This window comes from Zootoca vivipara, chromosome 4, assembly GCF_963506605.1.
Source record: "Zootoca vivipara chromosome 4, rZooViv1.1, whole genome shotgun sequence".
NCBI classification, from domain to species: Eukaryota; Metazoa; Chordata; class Lepidosauria; order Squamata; family Lacertidae; genus Zootoca; species Zootoca vivipara.
In genome coordinates, this window is record NC_083279.1 from 44,466,177 (window position 1) to 44,484,058 (window position 17,882).

At 41.0% G+C, this 17,882-nt stretch overlaps 1 protein-coding gene across 1 annotated transcript in view; it reads left to right on the forward strand.

The window, feature by feature from the left end:
• Positions 1–16,816, forward strand: part of LANCL3 (LanC like family member 3) — a 35,292-nt gene extending 18,476 nt beyond the window's left edge. Inside the window, exons 2-5 of the mRNA XM_035114686.2 lie at positions 4,659–4,782; positions 5,890–6,087; positions 7,263–7,470; positions 11,446–16,816. Coding sequence (XP_034970577.1) covers positions 4,659–4,782; positions 5,890–6,087; positions 7,263–7,470; positions 11,446–11,605 — 690 coding nt within the window. The 3' untranslated portion in view covers positions 11,606–16,816. The remainder of the gene's footprint in view (positions 1–4,658; positions 4,783–5,889; positions 6,088–7,262; positions 7,471–11,445) is intronic.
• Positions 16,817–17,882: the final 1,066 nt, after the last annotated feature.

Consider the following 17,882-nt stretch of genomic DNA (forward strand, 5'->3'; position numbering starts at 1 on the left):
TCCTAGAACAATTTTAGTGCTTAGCATTTAGCATTTGAATGCAGGTGGGATGAAAGCATCACCATTAAGTATTTGATTATTAGAAAATCTTTAACCATGCAATAAGCTGCTCCCATCAAAAAACAGTGCCTTAGCAAACCCACCTTACATACTAAGGACATACTGTTTTGATTTCTAGTGGTGCTCTACCTTGTCTTTGTCTTGGAAGAAATATTTTTTCTTTCTACCTACTGGGAATATTTTTATACTGGCTGAATCACATTTTCTGACAAAGCAGTCTTTTCCTCCCCCAAGGAATGCTTATTTTATATGCAGTGACAGCTGAGAAGGAGGCACAGGAAGGCGAGACTAACATAGCTTTAACCTTGCCTGTATCCAAGGCTCAAATGCTAAATGTTTAATGAGGAGAATTTACCTTCCTGCTGTTTTGCTACTGCAGATTGAATGGGGGGAATGTGCTTCTTTCTTCCGTTGTTCCTCCACAATTCATTTTGCTTTCTCTCTCTCTCTCTCTCTCTTCTTGGAACAGAGCAATATCAAGCCTTATGTGACATCTGCATTCAGAATGTGACTTCAGTTGTGCTTGGATTCATGTGCTTGGTTCCAGGCAATGGCAACAGCTGTCTCTTTATGCCACAGGAGTTTCTCTAGTTGTCCTTTTGTAGTTGTCTATGGGGTGCCAGTATGTGTGTGTACCGTATGTCAGAGAGAGTGTGTGTGTTATATAAGAAATGAAAATGGATCTGGCATGGAGGCTACTGGGTCAAAATCATAACCACTCTTTTATGAGGGAGGGCATAGAATACTGTAAAGTTAAAGTGTCTTGAGACTTCACAACCTTCATTTGATCTTCATCTCTTTTACAGATCAGCATTCTTCTGTAGCCTGAGCTAATGTTTCCATTCATTGGGTTGTTAATGCAGCACAAATTGCAAATCAGCAGGCAAAATAAAAGTGGCTCTTTGCCAATGTGGAGTTCTGTTCCGTTGTGCTTGTTAGCACCAGTGGAATATTAGGAACACAGAGTATATGAAAATGAGCCACTTTTTTTTTTTGAGTGAGCATTTTTTGTGGCTTGCTTTATTTAATCATAGCTCTTCTAGATATACATTATGATTAGCTGACTCTTCCACCAGTCAAATACACTTTTAGAGGTCACATAATTCTGTTCTGTTTTACAGTGAGTTGTGAAAGAAGGATGAGAGAGCCATCATCGCCTGCTGTGTGTTTTCTCTTTTAGCTATGAGCATTCTTATGTAGTATGAGTTGATGCTTCCATTTTAGGGGCTGTTTATGCGGCATAAATTACAAAATAAAAGTGGTAAACAGATTTTTTTCAGGGTTCCAAAATAATTTTGAACAGAGACAACAGCGGAGAGACCAGAAATGAATGCATACAGAAAGAGCAACAAGACTTCGAGACTCTTAGAAACTCAAAGTCTATCTCCAGCCACTACTCTGTAACAGTGTGCCATCTTCCCCCCCCCCCCCCGGCCGCCCACTTGGCAAAATAACACCCATAAATGGATAGATGAGTTGCTGTTTGATACCAAGAGTTGCAGATAGTTGTTCCAGTTGATTTTTTAAAAAATACGTTGTTGTGACAGTTTTACAGAGCAGGACATGGTGACTTTGTCCCACAATCCTGCAAGTCAGCATTTAATACCATTGCTACAGTATAAGAAAGATTATTTTGGGTGACCGTAGTGCTTTAACAATAGTGTGTTTCTGAGACAACCTGCTTCTCCATATAAAGAGGCTACACATAGATACAACAAATGTAGGGAATTTTCCGTGCATGACATTGTAACGATGGCGTACTGCAATATTTTTTTTTGACCTTAGGTTAGAGTAATGGCTGTTGTGATTTATATTCATCATAAGGCATGAGGAACGATCGTCTTTAGATTAATTGTGATTTGTTGGCATCAGGTGCAAATTAAAATGAAACCATTGCTGCCTAGCTTGTGATGAGTATAGGCTTTTGATTGTCGTTGCCTAATATATATACAGTGGACGCTCGGGTTGCAAACTTGATCCGTGTGGGAGGCACGTTCGCATCCCGCAGCGGTCGCAACCCATGTCTGTGCATGCGCGGGTCACGATTCAGCGCTTCTGCGCATGCACAAAGCGCAATTTAGTGCCTCTGTGCATGTGCGCGCACACCGAAACACAGAAGTAACCCGTTCTAGGACTTCCGGGTTCAGTGCAGAACACAACCCAAAAAGACGCCACCTGAAGCAGCTGTAACCCGAGGTATGACTGTACTGTATTTATGGTTTGGTGGGAAGACTGGGCGAACACATTTACTGTATTAAATGCACCAATACACTTTGCACTGGAAATGGGGCAGCCCCCAATGGGGCAGCCCCCAAACGTTGGGGCCAAATTGTAAGTAGTGTCCAGTAACCCAATTCTTATATCTGGTATTTCTATAGCTGCATTGGTTGTGAAATAGTTATAGCAATAGTATATCAGCTTCATTTCTTATTTTGTTTTGTTTTTTGTAAAAGTATTCTATTTTGTGTTTTTCCTTTTTGGCATCTCCCCACCAAACCCTCAAATAGATCTTTAAGAATGAGAGTTGGAGAATCATTTTGTGTTTTTTGATGCAGAGGATGAATGTGCTAAAGAAAAAGAAAAAGTAGTCCTGAATCATGAAAAGTAGCTAGCTTACTTGTTAAATCCCTGCTCCTGGAGATCACTGGCAAAATTCAGAAACAAATAACATTCAAAGCATCACCTTCCATGACAAAGACTTGGATTAAATCATTGTTCCTATACGCTCCATCAGGAAAAAGGAAACTGACCTGATGGCATTCAAGACTCAGTTTTTGAAGCGCTGCATCACAGCACAGCTTTAGAAGCCTGTTCTGCTGGGCCAAAACCCTCTGAATGCTGAAGTTAAGTTAGCCTGTTGATTACAAACTGTGTCCTTCATTTCATAGCATTCTTTGTGTATACTGCAGCTGCTGCAAAAGCTCCCTCTGCTGTTCGTTCTCCACAGTTGTGAGATATAAAATGAATGCATTTTTTTGATTTCCTTATGAACAAGTATCATAAGGAATAAACCAAATCTACATAGCTGAGTAATAAATTCAGCTTGTCAATTCTTCATCCTGCAAATTTTAAGCTCTTGTGGTTTTGTGTGTGTGTGTGCTTCTTTGCTTTTTGCTTTTTCTTTTATAGCAGTATATGTACCACAAAAGTCTGGCCAGCTTTCAAGTTCTCCAAAACTCTTCAGAGCTCTTTAGGTGAATATTTACTTCATATATGCAAAAGTAAAGGAGTGAAGGTAGGAACACTATTCAGGTAGTTGCTCCAATTACTTTGGTGGAAGGGTGCAGGTTCCGTCTTCCTGAATGCGGCCTGTTTCTTATGTGCCATTGAACTTCAATAAGAAGACTTGAGAATCAAGCTCACCGTTAACACGTATAGCCATGCCTTGGGTGACATTTCTTGGTCATGCTGGAGTGTGACAGTGAGAATGAAAGCAGTAACTGTCTTTTAATATAACATAAATAAATCAGAATCCTGCCCTATAATGATGTAGTGCAATAACCCAAAGTTATGTGTGTTCTAACTATTTAGGAGAAAGCATCAGATGTGGGATATTGCTTGACAGCCCATTCAGCTGTGATGAAGGACACTAAAGGTTGATTCCACCTGGGTTTCCATGTTATATAAAAGTATTTTGTAACATTTGGGGCTTTATATTGCTGTTTACATAATCATGTGAGGGTGGTTATTTTTATAGGCTTGGACCAATGAAGCATGAGTGGGACTCCACCCATGCAACAGGCTTTCCTGCTGTGCATTATTGCATGCCCTGAAAAGCTTCTCCCATGGGAGAGCCTGTGGGTTGCTGTGGAATGGGAGGTTGTGGGCAGCTGCAGCAGGAGAGGAATCAGCTGAATCATTGGCAGGCAATTGCTTGAGCAGAAATGCCTTCCCCTGACACAAGAGACCCCTCACATAAGAGTCCCCCTTTAAATTCTCCCTAAATGATATGAAGCCTACTGATGAAGAAAAATAGATTAAATAGGTACTGAGGAAATGGTTTAATTAACTGAAGTGCATATCGTTAGGAGTCTAATTAAGAATATGCAAAGGAGATTATTCATTCATTTTGAATGCATGTTCTCCATCACTGTATAAAACCCATTTCAAACAAAGAAACTGGTGGCTCCTTCAAATGTACCTTTTGTGTATTTCATTTCATCCTTCTGAATGAAACTTGGAACTCCTGTGATGCATCCTATTGCCACAAAACATCTCTACCCTGTTTGCAGTGATCTATCTCCAGCAGCACACAAAATCCACCCATCTTGTTTACCATTTTTCCAGCAATGTTCTAAGTGATAAGGAACACCCATAGGAAGTGTTTACTGGGAAGTAAGGATCAGCAGCAACAAGGTGCTGGAGAGCAGAGTTCTCTTTGCGTGTTGTCCAGCCTTCCCTTTGCCCCCTAAGACAGGCTGCCGCCCTCACATGTGGGACTGATGGAAGCTGGAGTTCAGCAACATCTAGAAGGTCATAGTTTCATCAACCTTCTTTAGGGATTTGGGGGATCTTTCACCTTTCAAAGGATACCTCAGGATGAAATGTTAGAAATTACATTTCACGCCTAGCATGTCTGACGGGTTTTTCTCCACCAGGTGTTGACTCCACCACAAATCAAGTCAATTTGTCAAGCAATGTTAGAGTCTGGGAAACAGTACGCTCTGAGGAAGAGAAAACCAGTTCCACTCATGTACTCTTACTATGGAACAGAATACCTTGGTGAGTAGAGACCTTAAAATTAAAGCTGCTGGGTGTATTCCTGCCTGCTGATTTTCTAGCAAATTTACATTGCATTTTAATGGTACAGGATCTAAGAGTAAGCCTGAGTAAGTCCCATTGACCTAAATAGGGCTTGATTCAGAGGAGACATGCATAGAATCCCACTGTGAGATATCAAATCTGTGCACCCTAGAAATATAATATACAGACTGTGTGTGTGTGTGTGTGTGTGTGTGTGTGTGTGTGTACCCCTAAACATTTTTTTAGGGAAAAAAGCACTGGGTCCGTGTGTGTGTGTGAACCCAGTGCTTTTTTCTAAAAAAAATGTTTAGGAGTACTTTCGTTTTCCAACTCGGGCCAAACTTAGATTCACAAAATGTTTAGGGGTATGCATCCCCCTGCATCCCCCCAGAAAAAAGCACTGTATGGACCAAATGCACATCCTTTGTTTTCTCTGTCAAGTGATCAGATGGATCATCAGTAAGAATTATTTTATACTAGGAAGTCAAAACAACAAACCTGGCTATGAAGTGGTCTACACGAGCGATAGGTGAGGATGAGGCTCGAAAATAGTCAGGTCTAGAAACATTCAACTGGGGGATTTTTGTCTTGACAGATATACTAGGAAATATTGTATAAAAGTTTATATATATGCAAGCAGAAATCTTGTCTTTAGTGGTGAGCTAGAACAGGGTAAATTCCGTTAGGCAAAGCTTTTCACCCTTACAAAACGAGGGCACCATATCAGCAGTCTTGCAGGAACAGGGGTGAAAATGTTGGGCTCTTATTTAAAATAACAAAAGCCACTTTGAAGGTTACTCGCTGCACGATAATCTGAAGGATCCTCCTCCTCTCTGTTGGCAAGCCCTTTGCCAGGAGCTGATCCGTGTCCCTTCCATTCTCTTGTTTAAATCATTTGTCAAATGAGAGAGAGGGTTCACACTGTGCAGTGTCTGACACAAAATGTACCTTTTCTTTTGCAAGAGGTGGCTTGCCTTTGAGTGGAGCTTGAGCCACCTAACAGCAGGTTTCCTCCAAGATGCAAAACCCTGCAAAAACTCAGTGCACCGCTACCTACTTTATTGTAACTGTTTCTGTTCTTCACAGGAGCTGCTCACGGCCTTTCATCCATCCTACAGATGCTGCTTTCCTACTATGAATATATTCCACCTGCTGATCAGGAACTAGTATGGCAGAGTGTTGACTTTCTTATGGATCAAGAGCAGAATTGCAACTGGCCTCCAGAACTAGGAGAGATGATTGAACGGGAGAATGAGCTTGTGCACTGGTGTCATGGCGCTCCAGGTTCTTCTCAATGTAGATGCTGTGAAGTAGATGCCAGAAATTAGTCATTAAAACACAATTTCACTGTTTTGCTGAGAAACAGGCCAAATTTTATCCATTCATAACATTTGATGTGAGGCTGTCACATTTTTAATGTTACGCTCTTACTTAAATATTTTGTATTACTGATGTGACTAGAAGATCAGGCAATGGAGGGAGCTCTCAAAACACACGAATATTCCTTTGCTACTGCAGCCATTAGAAATCTGAATGCATTGCAGCGTAGCTTGTTCATGTGACTATGACAGTTTACTTGCATTACCAGAATCTGGAGCATCCTTTGAGGTTACTTCTTTCCAGTGGAAATTGATGCAAAGAGCATCATGGTCCTTCCAGGACTAAAACCTACTCATGAAGAATCAAACAGGGTCATCCGCTTTTGTGATCAGCCCTATTCATTCTTTCACAACATCCCCTCTGTATATAGTAATGCAGGTCAGAATGTAACACCAGCCTGATACACTGCTTAATTGTGCACGTGTCTAGTGGATTTGCAGCAATGTAAGCAACACATACATTCTTTTAATCCCACCTCCTGCAAAGTGTTTTCCCCTCCCCCTTAACTGCAGTAGGCAATAGGGAAGGTGTGGAGAACATTTGGCCCTGTGGATGTTGCTGAACTACAACTCCCATCAGCCACAGGAAGCATGGCCAAAGGCCAGGGATGATGGGCATTGTAGTTCAGCATCATTTGGAGGGCTGAAGGTTCCACACACCTGCAATAGGGAACAGGCTAGTGAAACAGAGTACTTTAGTGAGGATAGCTGGGGATTTTATATTATTTTATTTATTTTCTTACATTTATATTCAGCTTTTCTTTTCTCATGGAATCATGGTTCCCAGGCTGTAACTGGCTAGATGTGCATGGCTCTTCGCGTGCCTTCAGAATATATCTTATCTGTCCATCCATCCTACTATGAATTATATCATTCAGTCATAAAATAAGATATGTCAGTGGGCAGTGGTGGGCTTTTAAAACTGAAAAACAGTGATTATTCCTGTTACCAGTAAACTAACCTGCACTTCACACCTATAAATATGAAGGAGAGAATACATATGATCTTATGTAGTAATTGTTTCATTATTCATTTCTTCACTGGTACTTACAACATTTCTTTGGTTTGCTATTTTCCTAGGCATTGCATACATGTTTGCAAAAGCATACTTGGTTTCTAAGAAGCCCCAATATCTAGACAGTTGTATCCGCTGTGGAGAACTAACTTGGCAGAAGGGACTACTGAAGAAAGGGCCTGGAATATGTCATGGCGTGGCTGGCAGCGCTTACGTGTTCCTGCTCCTATACAGGCTAACTGGAAATTCTAAGTACATCTACAGAGCACAACGGTTTGTTCTTTGAAAAGAACCTCTTTGTAAAGCATTGAATATTGGTGCAATCCTTGTTCGGTGCACTCTCTTGTTCAGGGCCGTCTTAAGCACCTAGGGTGCCCTGGCGCTGTGGTGCGACGGATCCCTAAGGTGCCCCCCACCCCATTTCCCAGCGCGGCGGGCAGGCAGGCGCAGCGCGGGCGGGCTCAGCGCGCAGCGCTACTGCCGAGGGCGCTGCTGTGCAGAAGAGCGGCCAGCGGGCGGGTGGGCGCAGCTACGATGCGCCCCCCTAGTGGGCCGGCGCCGTGGCGCCCTGCGCCACCCAGCCTGGCCATAGGGCCGGCCCTGCTTTTGTTGTAGGTCATATTGCTTTTTATTGCTCCTTTAAGTTTAAGCTTCTTGGAGGTAACAATGCCCCTGCTGTATTCAGACTGATTTCTCAGCAGTGAAGAGAAGAGACCTAAAATACTGTTATGCCTCCCTAAGGACCAAGTTACTGGTAGATGTACCATTAAAAGCATTTTCCCATTTAATGGGCTTGTGAATTTTTTAAAACATGGAAATAGCTGCTGTAGGGGTCTCCTAGCAGCAGAGGTGGGGGGAGAGTATAACTCCCCCCCCAAGCTGTAATACTATTTTTTTTACATAAAAAAACCCTGGATGCTGCTATTTTGCATTGGCATCAATAGGAGCTTTTCCTCCCAATGCAAATAGCAACATGGGAGGCAGGAGAACATGTTTGTAATCTGGATCAGAGCAGAAGACAATTTGAAGGATCACCTTCTGTGGTAGTGATATTGCTCTCTCTCTCTCTCACACACACACATGCACAACAGCTATTTCCATTTTTTAAATTAAAAAAAATCATGGAAATAAAATGCAATAACACAGTTTTAATGTCATATGTAGCTTGGCCCTAATACTCCAATAAGTGAGGAGCAACTGTTTAGTTTCTTTTGAATGAGAGAGCACTAGAAAGTTATGGCATTTCAGTGATATTTTCGTTATTCAAAAATATAAAAGAGCATACACATAGAAGCAAACAGGCACTCCTCCAAGTCAGTAAATCCACTTCACCAAACCAGATCCCTCAAAAGGGACCGTGCACCCCAAAGTACTTCACCTTGGGCCAACTCACAGCTCATTCTCCCTGTCAGCCTCTGTCTCTGTGGTCTCTTCAAAACTGCCAATTCACAGCTCTCTCTGTCTCCTCCTCTGAAGGTGAATTGCCTATTCATGAAACATTAACGGCCATTAAACAACATTAACATTCTTTTGCCAAAGGTGCTGACTCCTATCAGTTGTCACTTTAAGCAAAACTAAAGTGATAGACCCAGTTACAGGTAGGTAGCCGTGTTGGTCTGGGTCGAAGTAAAATAAAAAAAATTCCTTCAGTAGCACCTTAAAGACCAACTAAGTTTTTATTTTGGTATGAGCCAGGTGATAGACCCAGTTACTGGTATAATTCAAAATAGCACAATAGCTCCTCCATGAGGCTTTGGGAGCCCTCTGACTCCCAACTGGCTAGGGAGCCAGATAAGCTGGAAGAAACAGAACAAAGGATTGTTATCTACAGCTTCCTGTTTCCGGTGCGCCAGGAATGGAGTCTCCCCCAACACCACAGGAGACACACAGACAGAGATAATCAGATAATGATGGGGAAATTTCATTATCTGCATTCCTCTTCGGATGGAAGAGGAATCAGGCTCTCACCCACAGTTTGCCAGGTGGTCTGGCATTTGCTTCCCCATGGAATGCAAGGGCAAGCAAAGGTACTGGGTGCATGGAGCACTCCAAGCTGCTACAACCCCCCCCCCCAATCCTGTTCCTGGAAGCACAGGTTGTCCTGCTAATTGGATTTTAATTGGGGTAAACTACAAGTACGTGCCAGAGATGATGAGATAAAAAAAACTGCGAAAACAGCCCAGCTACAAAGATGTAAAAGGTTTCAACTGAGAGCGGATTTCATTCGGTGAAAGCAACGATGGAGGGAGGGAAACCCACGGTTTGCTTATTTAAAGCTTTTTTCTACATTTATGATAACGGCATTCCTCCCCAGAATCCAAGTTTTATTAAAAATGTCTGCACAAGTGAGGATGGAAGAAATTGGAATATAATATGGAATTTAACAAAAAATTGGAACTCTGTGTGAGAGAGAAAGGAACTGAGGGGGGGGGCAAACGATATGCGACAGGGAGGAAAGAAGTCTACCAGCTATGGGAATACAGTGATACATTGGTTTACGAACTTCATCGGTTCCGGAAGTCTGTTCGTAAACCAAAACTGTTCTTAAACTGAGGTGCGCTTTCCCTAATGAGGCCTCCCACTACCAGTGCCCTTCCACCGTTCGGATTCCATTCTTAGACCGAGGTAAAGTTCTCAAACCAAGACACTATTTCCGGTTTTGCGGAGTTTGTGAACCAAATCGATCTTAAACCGGACTGTTCTTAAACCCAAGGTACCACTGTAGATGTTTTCGGATTAACTATCTGCAGTCTGGATTCAGACCCTTCTTCCTAGGCTGGAAAAATGGTGAAAACAGCTTGTTTACTGGAAGTCGAATCACAGGACGAAGCGACGCAGTGACGTTTGGAAAGTGTGGGATAACAGCTTCTCCTGGGGAATGATGGGAACCATCAACACTTGCAGAAATGAACAATACAACACCATATATGGATGGGGAAACATCATGGAAAAAACTGTCACACACTGGAAAAATAAGGATTACAGCTAAAGTTCCTTACTTGAAACTTTACAAATTATCTGTTATACCAACACAAATAGAAATCATAAGGTTGGAGCTGCTATATAAGAGATTATTACATCTGAATGAAATGTGATGAAAATTATCAAAATTTGGGAACACAGAAGAAATGTAGAAGAATGAACTCATTAACTCTACCATGCGAGGGGGGCAGTTTAATTAAATTATATAATTTGACACTTGAATAATTGGCATTAATAATTGTATTAACTGAATAAAATTGATATTGTTATAATGAGGCTGCTATTGGAACAATACTGGAAAATCAATCAGAGAGAGAGAGAGGATTGTTATCTGCATCTTGATATCTTAAAGTTTCTGAAGTAGTATTTTGTACCGGTAGTTTGGCTTTGGGAAGTAGCTATGGGTATTAATAATCATATCAAAACATCAGCTTATTTTCACCACGGAATACCTCCACTCTTATTTCTTGCTATCTCTGCAATCAGCCAAGAGCACCTTCTTAATTTCTGCATCAAATTAAGACAGGAAGGACACATAAGGATGCTTTTGAAGGCTGCACCACAGCTGTGGAAGCTGGGACAGCTTTTCATCCCAAAGAGATTCATCATTTGAAGGCTTGGTCTTGAATGCATTTCATGATAATTGGGGGGAAACCACCTAAAAACAAAACACACATTTGCTGGTTCAGCATGGGTGGGAATGTGTGTGTTACTTTGCTTTTGTATCATACAGATATGAGTAGCAAAGGTTTTGGTAGAAATTGCAATCAGAGATTGAGGGTTTTTTCCGTGGGAACCAAGACACCACCATCCATAATGGAGTTTTGTGATTCCCCCCCAATAGATCTATGGAGCTCAAGTTAGGATCCAGAAGCTCACCTAGTCCAACTTCTGAATCTCAACACGTGGTCCCCCATCCATTTTGAAACCATACCAAGACCTAGCTTAGTTTTGTAAATGTGCTAGTAGTTACGGTATATTGCTGCAATACTCTTGCATCGAAGTTAGTGGGCTATGGCGGGCTGAGGACTTTGCAACAATGCAGTAGTGCCAGTGTCCCCTCCATGTGTGAGGTTTAAAAATGGTCTGGATGCAGCAGACCACGCAGTCAGAGAATGAATCTGTCCATAACACATAAGAACACATTTGATTAAATCTGGTTCCAAACTGAGGACAATTTTCAATCCGGCTTGAAATAGCAACATGTTGACGTTACTGTACAGAGTAACCTTCTCTTTTTTTGTCTTGGTTTTTTGTTCCCCTTAGGTTTGCTGAATTCTTGTTTACTGAAGAATTTAAGGCTGGATCCCGGGAACTGGAAAGTGTTTACAGTCTGTATGAAGGTTTCTCAGGGACAGTTTGCTTCCTGATTGACTTGCTACAGCCTAACCAAGCTGAATTCCCCCTCTTCAGTGTCTTTGTGTAAAATGGAACATGTTCCAATGCCAGGACAGGACAAAGGCACTGTTTCGGTTCACTATCAAGGAAAGCAATTTTAGAATATGTCCATTTCTGCATTGCCACTAATGAGATAGCCTTAACGTTGCAGGGTGCGGGGTGGGGAGAGCAGGTTTAACACACACACACATATATTCTGGGGCTTGGGAAGGGAAGCATGTGGTTTATAAATAATAGGTAGCAATTTTATTCAAAGGTTAGAAAAGGGTCTGACATTTTTACAAAACTGAAAAGAAATGAAAATTCAGATGAATTAAGGGAAGTTAAATGAAGTTCAAAAAAACCGACAGCGTCCTGTCTTCTACAAGGTAGATTAGTTAAAGGACAAAATGCAGATTTGAAATTCAGAGAAGTGCAAGTGGGCGAGAAATGTGAACAATGCATTATTTAAAAGCACACGGAAAGTATATTTTTATGGTACATTTGCACATTCTTTTGGGGAAGGCAGGCAATAAGAAAAGTAAAACTGTCAAACATCTTTGACTTATTCCAGAAATTCATATTAGGGCAATGTCTTTATTAGGCCAACCAAAATGCCACAAAAGAGCATGCCGGGTTTTGAGCTCCCCAGAATTCTTCATCAGGTTAGGTGGCAACAACCTGGGAGAAACCAGGGTGGGGTGGGGATTTGGCTGGTGGTCAAGCCACCCAGCAAGAGTCTTAAGATGGAGTGTAGGAGGTAGCAGACATTCAGATAAAGCCCATTTTATGTACCTTGCAGGAATCGAGCTCCATTGTAGCCTCCTGGCAAGGACTAACCCATAATGGCAAAGTGCCCTTAAGAGATGGGGACTCTGCCATTGTTGGCTGGGGATGAAAGGTGCTAGTCCAGCAACACCTGGAGGGCCAGAGGTTCCCCACCTCAATTCTTGGTCACTGTTTCCCAGTGGGTGAAATTGTTGCCTTTCCTCACCTCTTTAGCAGCAGGTTTTCTCCCCTCTATAATAAGGCATTCTAACCCTCAGCTATAGTAAAATTGCAAAATCCTGCAAAATCAAACAGAGATGGGTGCTTGTTACTGCACGGGTCCTCATAGGATAAGAAAATAATCTTTGCTGATGAGCTACATTTGGTTTCATAAAATATATTAAACAATATCCCCTTGGGTTAAATCTAAGGCTCCCTGTGGGTGATGTTCTGCTCTCAGGATGCTAAGGGAGTGAACTAGAACTGGTGCAAATAGTCCCCCCCCCCGCCATTGGCAGTATACAAATTAAGTAACAATAAACAACTATATATTGTACAGTTATTTCAGGTATGTGTAACATCTACCTAAAATTGCAAAAACAGACTGAAACAAGGCAAGATCTTGTTGGAATAGGAATCCAAGCCTACACATGTTTGTTTAGAAGTCCCTTGTGTTCAGTAGGACTCGCTGTCAAGAAAGTGTGTTTAGGATTTCAACCCAGGTTAAATTCTTAAATATACTAGGTTGCTTCTCTGTGTAGTTAAATAGAAGTTTACGTAATATAATGTGTTTTAATTCTGCTTCCTGAAAGAAAATGGGTTATTAGTCTTTGCCATATATTGTGTGCCTATTTGTGATGTATATTTCCTGCATCCTGGTGTGTAAATCATCAGATTTTACCCTAAGGCGCTATGGCCATTTTTGACTCATGAGGAACAATCTTCAGATCCTAGTAAAGCCAGCTATTTTAACTAAATGTAGAATTCTTGAGTAAAAGTATGAAATACTGTACTAGCATTTTTTATTAGAGCTGAGCTATTGTTTTAGTACCAGATATGTACATGTTAGTAAATACCTATTGATTTTTCTACAGATTTAAAATTTGCTAGGAATACTGTGGTCCTAGCTTTGCTTACAATGTCCTCCCCCCCACACTTTGTTTTTAAATGTTACAAATCTTCTGTGGGGGCTGGGAAAGCAGCTTCTCCCCCTTGATATCTCTGCATTTTGATGTTGTGCCATGTAACTTATATCAGGGAGAAGTGCCACTGTCCGCCTCTTTACATAATCTTATTTCAGTACTAGTCTGTTTATGAACTCTTATTCCTCAGCCAAGGCAAACAGCCACCACTATACTATATTATATTCAAATTATAGAATTTACAGGGAATATGTCCAGTCCAGCAGCTTATCTTCTAAGGCAATCCCACGTGATCAAGTAAAGGAGGCCCAAGTGCACATTTTAAAAATATAGGTGAAGGAGGGTGTAAAATCATTTTATGGATTTGTCTTTATTAAAAAGGCTCTTAGGAGATTTACATATTATGCTTCCACTTCTTACTTTCTGAAGTCAGTTGTACCTTGGATCTTGAACGCCTTGGCTCCCAAACAAATCGGCTCCTGAACGATCGAAACCTTCAGGAGCTTCTTGCAGCCAATCAGAAGCCACATGTTTTGGAAGTCGAATAGACTTGCGGAACGGATTGCGTTCGACTTCCAAGGTACGACTGTATTGCCCCAGGTGTATTCAGTAGAGTGTGAGCTTCCCACCTCTGTGACATTAATATAGAATGCATACCATAGTCAGGATCTGTTGGGTATACAGAAAATAAAATTTCAGCAAAGAAATACATAAGTCTAACAAATATAATAAGTCCACAATATAATGGGAAGCTAAGCCAACAAATACATGAGAAGCTACACAAAGTCCTGTCTCAGTCTGGTGTCACAGCCCTTGACACTGACTTGCTCTTGCAACAATACAATTGGCTAAGTAGTTACCAGCACGAAGGTAATTTCAAGGCAAGAACCTTACCGTGCAATCCCATGCACATTTCCTCAGAAGCAAGTTCCAGTGAGTTCAGTGGGACTTATTCCCAACCCAAGTAAGTATGCATAGGATCACAGCCTTAGAGCGCTATCCTTAGAATGTTTTTTCAGAAGCAAATCTCTCAAAGTTTAATGTGTTTAAGATCGCAGCCTTAGAAAATAACCAAAAAAAAGTCTTATACTGCTGAGAGAAAAGCATACATACTGCAAAGCCATAAGCCAGCAATACTCAGGGCCCATGAACCAATACAGCATTTTAGGGATGTGGCTAGGCGTATTCCAACAAAGTAGCACAAATCTTGTTTCATCATACAACTATTTATTCCCCATATACTGCATCTAAAGAGTTGAATTGCTTTGAATATCAACTTCAATTATAGCAGGATTTTGTCATAATTTGTGTGTACTTATGAATAATGTCTGTTCGTACAGACTTTGCTAGTAGTCCCCTGTGCTATCAATTTGTATATATACTTAAGTGCATATTTTCAGTGAACAATATTGTGATAAAAAATTATTCTTGTGTTTACAAACTGTAGATAACAAAGCTATGTTATTTGAAAAGACCTCTTATTATACTTCTGAATGAAGTTTATCAAAGTTATTGTTGCTTTTAGCTCTCTGTGCATGCTCCTCACATTTTGGCATGTTTTGAAAATTGTAGTTTTTCACATGTTAACCCTGATAGTAATTGGTTATTGGTTAAGTTTAACTACAGCAATAGGGTATAGCAGACCATGATATTTAATATTTATTTTACATAGCAAAGTGCTGCTTGCTGATCAAAAATATTTATAATGTAGTAAGGTTATACAGTATAGTGATAGACCAAAAATATTTTCTATACAATATTTGTATAATATATACAGTGGGGATAATACTCTTAAATCCCTCTGTTACATATAGAAAGAAACTAATCTCAACCATTACATTCTGTGTTTAATCCTTGTTGCCATTTCCCTGACAAAGGGAAAAGAATACAGTGATAGTGGGCTTGAGCCTCTATTTGGGGCTACAAACAACGCCTTCAACGAAATCACTTAGGCCTCATATACACTACACGTAGTGGTTAAGAGAGGCGGACTCGTAATCTGGTGAACCGGCTTCGCTTCCCCACTCCTCCACATGCAGCTGCTGGGTGACCTTGGGCTAGTCACACTTCTCTGAAGTCTCTCAGCCTCACTCACCTCACAGAGTGTTTGTTGTGGGGGAGGAAGGGAAAGGAGAATGTTAGCTGCTTTGAGACTCCTTAGGGTAGTGATAAAGCAGGATATCAAATCCAAACTACTACTCTTCTTCTTCAGCAGTATCATACCACTTTAAACCATCACGGTTTCCCCCAAACTACAGTTCCCAGGATTCTTTAGGGGGAAGCCATGACAGTGAAAGTGGTATGATGCTGTTTTAAATATGTAGTGCAGGAGGGGTCTTCAATCATAAAAGGTGATGTGTCAGGGAACACTTACTTGGAATTAAGCACATCCCTTACTAGAGAAAACCACACCACATGTAATGCATTGCCTTTGAGGATGATTTTGTCATTTGTTTGTTTTAGAGCACCCATCATCCAAATAGGATGACAAGGGGTTCATAATACAACAATAAAAGAACAGAATAACTTAAGGATAACCACTGGATTTTTTTAAAAAAACCCTAAAGTAACTAAAATCAGATGATTGCAGCTCCCCACATGAGTACTGTGGACCACAGAACCAGCACACACAATGACCCTGACCATACCTCAGTATCGACCAAAAGCCTGGGTGAATAAGTAGTGACTTCTATTAGTGACAAAATAAGGGCGATCGATGCACCTCTAGAGGGAGGGAATTCAATAAATAGACGTTGCAGCATTATCACTCTAAATGTTGACATTGACTGAAGTAGATTCAAGCTCAAAATGTTAGTAAAGACCAGAGGTCTGCTCGCAAATGTCCATTAACAAGTTCATGTGCTGACAAGGCCGCAAGCTGGTGGCAATGCTCATAAGGTAGTCTTAAAGAAATGTGTATATCTGAAAACCAGCAAAGTGCAAGAAGAAATGTTTTCGTGTTGCTGATATGTACCCTTTATTGGTAACCTCTGTCCGTTTCTTTCAGCACATGGTAGTCATTTCATTAGTATTGAAAAACCTCTGCTTTGATACCTGCTCAGTGCCATATATCATCTCTTTACCAAACTTGATTTATTCTTGTAGAATCGCACCTTAAATAAAAGTCCATGCCATGTTTTAAACACTGTGATATTTCAAAGTATGTCTCTTGTACTTGTTTTGTATTGTACACTGGAGGGATAGTTAAAATAGGGTTGTTGGGTTTTTTTGGCTTTTAAAAGCAGTTATCAGAATATTGGCTTAGCAATGAGAGAAGAGCTCCATGTATCCATGTGATTGAAATTTAACCTATGTGATATTTTGCCTTAATTCAAATAAAGTATAACTGTATTGTGGCTATTTTGTATTTATTGAACAACGGGCCAGTACAGATACAATGCTAAACTTTGGTTTACCAGAGGGATGGGGCACCTCTCTCCCTCCAGATGTTGTTGGACTCAAACTTTCATCCGCTCCAGCCAGCAAGGTCAGAGATAAGGGATAGTGAGATTTGTATAACACCAGCTGCTCCAGGGAATGAATTTTTAGACACTTTGGAAGCCCACAGTGACTTCATCTCCAAACGTCCTTTGTGCAATGGACCTCTGCTTACACAAATGGGTCTTCTGCTTCTCCCAGAACCTTCTCTACCCCCTAAAATCTCTTCCAGGGGGATTGGGGCATTGTCCAGAGCAGGTTGAGAGCTTTGGGAACTTGCAGGGGGAGGTGAAGTAGGAGAGTCCTGCTGTTTCCACTCTGGCACAATGTTGAATCTCACCCAAGGTAGGTGCTTGTGGGATGTTAACTACATTTCTCTTTTTCTTTACAAAAAAATGTTTTTAAAAATCAGCTGTTCTACACCTAAAAAACAATACCTGTCTTTTGTGGTTTGAGTGTTTGATTTTCTTTGTAAGTCTGTATGTGTGGTTGAACTCTTTGTTCTGGCGTGGGAGGTGATTATATATAAGGATCCTGATAGGTGTCGTTCTTTGTATTAAAAAGTCGAAACTAAACTATTACCTTTGGCCTACCTTTGTACTACAGCTTGAGCTGTCAGGCCACTATAAGAAGATAATTCCTTGGCACAGAAAGCTCCACCCAAATGCTGGTCATAAAGTTCAAATACAAGGTGTGGGGAAGGTGGTAGTTGTTCAAATATGTAAATAGGACCAGGGATTGAGCAAACCACCTGTAATGCAGAACAAGGAAACAGTGGAGAGTCATGTCCACTAAAAACACCTTGTTGGAATGTTTAGTGAACAATTCCAAACCTTAGCCTTTATTAGGGATTAAGTCCTGTTGAACTCGGAGGGCTCTGTAATAGACTGCATATTTAAGATATGCAGGAGCCTTGTGGGATCAGACCAATGAACCATTTAGTCCAGCCACGTTCTCAAGAGTGGCCTACCAGATGCT